General features: G+C 50.2%; 1 protein-coding gene across 1 annotated transcript; it reads left to right on the top strand.

Moving 5' to 3' along the window:
- Window positions 1–578: 578 nt before the first annotated feature.
- LOC146186347 (uncharacterized) lies at window positions 579–3,396 on the top strand. The gene has a single exon (XM_084605661.1). The coding sequence runs from the start codon at window positions 781–783 to the stop codon at window positions 1,234–1,236; it is 456 nt and encodes a 151-aa protein (XP_084461787.1). The 5' UTR covers window positions 579–780; the 3' UTR covers window positions 1,237–3,396.
- The last annotated feature ends 2,234 nt before the right edge of the window (window positions 3,397–5,630 follow it).

The following is a 5,630-nucleotide window of genomic DNA, read 5'->3' as shown; positions in this document are numbered from 1 at the left end:
TGCACTCAGCAGTCGAGCCTGTGCTGACAATGGAGAGGGTGCTGATGCAAAGTGAACCAGGAAGGAAGAAGGTCTAGACTGCGAGACAAGAAGAACCCACTCGCATTCTCTCCTTCACACTCTTGCTATATCAGGCAGGAGCGACAGATTTCTTTTTGCCGCGGGCCCCGGCAAACACGCGAGCACGCACTCAGAAGTTGGTCGGCGGGCCGGCCGGCAAGGGAAATCCCCACTGACCCCGTGAGCTTCTTCGGCCCGAGAAGAAGAAAGAGTGAAACTCTCACTTTCGGGCAAGGGCGTAACGGCCCGCACGCAGCTGTTCAAGACGAGGAGAGCAGCCACGGCTGTGCGAGTCGGCGCGTCGATGATCGGAGGAGAGTCACCACAGCCATGTCGGTCACGCAGTGAGGGTACTCACTCTACAGAAGCAGAGTGAGAAGAGCTGTAGTTCCTCTTTTTCACCCTCTCATCCTGAGGGGGGGGGGGGGAGAGAAATGCATGGCGCCTCCGAACCACTCATGAGGGTCCCGGTCACCCAGGTTCCTGTTAGCAGGGTGGCTATATAAGTGTGGCGAGGGTGAATCGACCAGACCAACAGTGGATTCTTCTACGGTGTGGCTCGCCCGGCTCCTGGGCGACGCAAGAGGCTAAGACCCTTTCACTGGACTATATGCTCGTGAACCGTCTCGTCTGATCGGCCCATCGTCTCTTCTCGTGTGCTAGTGTGTGTGACTGCGCCCGCCAAGTGACTTTGTGCTGCCGGCTCTGAAGACTACCAAAATGCGGCTATCGACGGCTCCGACGGGCATCGCCCTATTCCTGATCCTCACAGTCCTGCTGGCTCTGTTCGTTGAAGACGCCAGTGCTGGCCACCATCTGCACCACAAGAAGAAGGTCAAGAAGCTCGCCAAGCTCGCCATCCTGGCCAAGATCCTGACGCCCAAGTTCCTGCCCGTGCCGCTTCCCATCCCTATCCCGATCAAGATCATCAAGAACCAGCACGGCGGATGGCACGGAGGCGGTCACGGGTGGCATGGCGGCGGCGGCCATGGATGGCATGAGGGGTGGAAGCCACAGCTTGACGTGCACACCGTGAAGGTCATCGATGCCGGTGCCGCCGGCATTGCAGCTGGTGGTGGAGGTCACGGCGGAGGATGGGACGATGGCGGAGGCTGGGAGGCCGCAGGCTGGGACGCCGGAGGTGGAGGAGGCGGTGGTCACGGCGGATGGTGGTAGTCTCCGAATAGCCATTGATTCCTGCCTTGCCATGTGTCTCCTTCTCTAGGAACTGCAAAACCGCTGAGAGACTATCTAGAGTTACACGCTAACGTCAACCCCACTGCTGTTTTCGTTTGTTTGGTCGCGAGCGTTGCCCCCACTGCCTCACTCGTTTGCTCACCGAAGCGCGGCGCGCGTAGATCCGCAGCAGTCGATGCGCGGTGAGAGATTCAGTTCTATGTCACGGTTAACGCTACGCGCCGCCTGGACAGCGTCACATCAGCAAAGCGGCTCGGGAGCTGACTCTTCTCCGGAAACGGGGAAGACGGGGAGCCGGGCTCTCCGACAGTTCTGCTAGACAATCTTTCTTTTTCCTGCTTGCAACTCTAGCGTTAAGAACAGCGTACATTGTACACCGCTCTAGAGGCGCACTGGCCTTGGCACTGTACACAGAAAAAAGAATGTAAACGGTACAATGTTTCCACGTAAAACCAACTAGCCCTAATGTACGTCGTAATTCGGCATTCTTTAATTCTGATATAATTTTTATCGATGAGCTTTGCTAATACAATACAATACTGTCAACTACTAATAACCCCTTTCGCCTTCTTTAAAACTATAAAACAAACAATTACGCTGAATTCTCTGAGAGCCCGGCTTCCGAACTGTCGTGTTGGGACCTGAGCGGTGTACTTTCTTTTTATTTTGTATTTTTTACACGTAGCCTGAACGACAGAAGGAAGTACAGAGAGGGGAGAACAGTGGTTCAAGACAAAACAGTCACTTTTTCATGTCGTTCGTGTTCACCACTGTTTGTATTTTCTTCTTTGAATAGGTGAAAGTGTATGGCTGTTCAGATTTTGTTTTCCATTCCGCCTTGAACGCTGAGGCAAAGCAACCAGCCCGTCTGCTCGGAGCCCTGCCACTAACCTCGGAACCTTGTGACTACGGCAGGCACCAAGACGAACCGGCCGAATGGCAGATGACAGTCGTACAAAGCACCGTTCCTTAGAGTTCTCTTTTACGTTGTCCTTTCGTTCTCTTTGCCGAAATGGTATTCATCACTCAGTCGTCGTCATGCCTGTCTCTGTCCTGTCCAGGTAACGATCTCTGCGGGAACCGTTATCGTCCTAGCAAACGCCCGCTTTTTTTATTTCCTTTCCTTCGGCAGTCAGCATGTTGAGTTCTTAAGCGAGACTCTGCTGAGACGGAAACACCGGTAATGCTACCAACGTGCCATTTGTCTAACAGCCAGCATACTTCTTAACCAAACTGTTCGCACTCAAGCAATAATTTAGCACCTTGAAGCACTCAGCACCACTTAGTATAGACTACACTGTTTACTACAGAAGTTTCTACGACTGTTCCTAGTTCTGGAGCAAATGCTGCTCTTTGTTTCTACCGCATTGTAACTTTCGTAAACCCCTTCGGTTAACCCTTTCTACTTCTGAGTTCGTTGTACAAGCTTTCTTTCAAGGTAACCAGTCTCAGGCTTGGCGTAACGTGTACAGGTCATGAGGATGAATCATAACATGAGTGTATTTTGTAGGAAGCATGTGTGGCGAGTGAGTTGTGTTTTCTCAATGTTTCGTTCACTGTTATTCTGGCTTCCTTGTTTGTCTAGTTTTCTTGTATCGTAAAAAAAAAAAAAAAGTGCAGTGTGTGTTTGTGTCCGTCCGCGTGCCCCGAGCCAAAGAGGGTTTGCAGCCTGTTTTGTCACAACGTGAACTAATGCATGTAAGCCTTCCTACAAGCGCTACTCTTCTAATGAACTAGCTATACACACGGCCGCCGTCCTTCACTTCCTGCAGCAATAACATTTTGTCCTTTACTTGTGATGTCGCAGTTGTGTTGAATAGTAACACCGCTGGAATACTCTTATTAATTCCGTGTGCTCGTTTCGTTGTCACGTCATGTTCCCGTGAAAGTACCTTCCGTGCAGTTGCGTGATAACACTTGTCACTATGTGTGTATACGAACGTGTGTCCCGTGCAGCCAGCGAATGTATTTGAATGTGTGTCTCTGTACAAACCCCGCAGTGTCCTGATGATCGTTGTCCGTAGGTAATGTGTTGTCCCAGAATGCTGACTTGATGGTGAATTTCTAGGTGAATGACTGAGCGTATAGTTTTGCATCCTTGTGTACAGTGCATTCGTGTCTTGTGAGTGACTGTTTTTATGTTCCAATAGCTGTTTTTAATCTCGCGTTAACATGTAAATAAATGTCCACAATCCTATCACCGTGGTGTCATTCTATAGCAATCTCTACAGCTGCGCTTGTACAGAAGCAGTGTTGCACAGAACGCTTGGCCTGTGCCTTAAATTTCTCCAAAACGATCATCGAATGGAGCACTGGGACATTGGCGGAAAGGGTAATGATGAAGATGATAAATCTGTATCTTTATAAACGAACACTCCAACTGCAAGCGACAAAGAGAGGTACCAGCAACACATGCAGCGCACCAAAACAGTTTCGACGTTGATAACAACGCCTGACGAGCGATTGAGATCTCGCTGGACGTGTAAACTCCTAACAATTCGGAATGAGGTGCTGATTCAGAGAAGCGACAATGTGTGGTTCGTTCCACAAAACTGGACGGAAGGCATTCTAGCGGGGACAGTAAAATGGCAAAGAAGACAGAGCCACACCCGACAGCAAAACCGGAAACCATCCAACACTTCCGCACAGTTCTCCAAGTCGGTGGAAAAGCGCTTGCCCAGATAGTGCTGATCAGCGATCGTTCCGATAAGATTTCAATGACATAAATAGGGCAGAGTCGTTAAACCTTATTGTTCGTTTTTCTTCACTCGAGCGCGAAACGAAAGCAGAGCCAAGATAACACAGTGTACATACATCGCGTACAAATCGACCTACGGATATGCACATGCGCTGAGAGAGCCGTTCGTGATCTGGCACGCTGCGGCGCGTGCCACCGAAGCACGAACGCAGGCGGGGTGGGAAGCAAGCGAAGCGGATGCGTTCTCGCGTGCCGGGCGGCAGCAGCAAAGACCGGTCCACTTTCTCCTCTACGCCAGTGTTCCCAAATCGGACGGCAGCGGCGGCGTTGGAGGCGTCGGCGGAGTGGGTTACGCAAGTGCTTCCTTACACAACGCGGCAGCGGAGTAACTGATCTCGAGCTCTGATTGCGTCCGAATCGGTGTCGCCGTTGCATGCCTTGACGCTACGGGACAGAAAGGAAAACCGAAGTGTAGAATAAGGGGACATGGGTGAGGATTTTTATAACGGTCTAACGGCAGCTATATAGCTGCGGAAGAGGCCGGATTTGCTGCTGATAGAGCGAAAAGCACAAAGAAGCGCCAAAGGCGGTGGCAACGGCGGCTTCCTCTGATGGGGCGTGCACTGCCCTAGCGAGCAGCACGATGACGCTTTTCGGGGCCGGTTGGTCCGGCTCCCAAATATGCACAGAACCTCGTTTGTTTGCTGCTTACGCGATGGCGTCGATGATGGCACGAGCTCGCCGGCCGCTAGCGCCCGGTCACGTTAAGGAGGGAGAGGCGGTTGTGCTTCCGCAAAACTTTGCGTTCGTTTTGCCCGAACTCGTTCTTTTAGGCCGGCTCTTTGCTGCCTCGCGTTTGTTTTCGCATTTCCGAGTTCGCTCTCAGCCCACTATCTTTGCGTGGTCACTTCCTCAATGTAATAAATCGTTCAGGCCTGTACAAAAAGAAAAAAAAACTTGCAAGTTGGTTTACGGGTGAAATTAGACCGTATAGGCGGAAGGGGATGCCGCTGGATGCCTGGTATGTATGGAGAATTGTGGATGAAGGTAAATTGCTTAGGAACAAAGTAAAACAGGAGGTAATTGCCGCCAAGGAGTGACAGTAATTGGTACTCTTCTTTTAACTAGACAGCCTAGTTACTTCAGGAGTAATTGAGCCATGAGCGTGATTAGTTTCACGTAACGAGATGCATGTGAAAGTGAGTTGCGTGGTCTCAGATCAACTGCATACTCTTCTACAAACAGGCGTAGATAGTTAACCTTGCAACGAATGCCTGTATTTGTCGTGCTTAAATCCGTCCTGGCTCAAGCAACTGAGTATCTTTACCCCAGCATCCGTCATGCTTATTGACGAAGGGGCAGTTTCCCAACTCCCGTGACTTCTTAAGCATATTGGCGTAATTAACAACCCCATGGCGTTCCTTGGGGCCCCATTTTCCCATGACAAGAAACAACATTTTTCAAAAAAGCACAGTAGAAGTTATAGCAGGAAAAAAAAAAAAAGAAAAGCAGGCAACCGAAACTAAAATTGTTTCAGCTAGACTATGACATCAAGAACGTTTTAGTTTTGATCAAAAACCATGAGATTCGTTAAACTAGTAATTGTGGCAGCTTGTATCATTGGCTGAAATGACAAAACTAAACTCGCAGTTTTGTCATCAGGGCGATTATAGAG

Source organism: Amblyomma maculatum, chromosome 6, assembly GCF_055883805.1.
Source record: "Amblyomma maculatum isolate TAMU_Amacu chromosome 6, ASM5588380v1, whole genome shotgun sequence".
Lineage (NCBI taxonomy): Eukaryota > Metazoa > Arthropoda > Arachnida > Ixodida > Ixodidae > Amblyomma > Amblyomma maculatum.
Note: the sequence above shows the minus strand (reverse complement) of the source record. Positions and strands in the feature narration are given on the sequence as shown.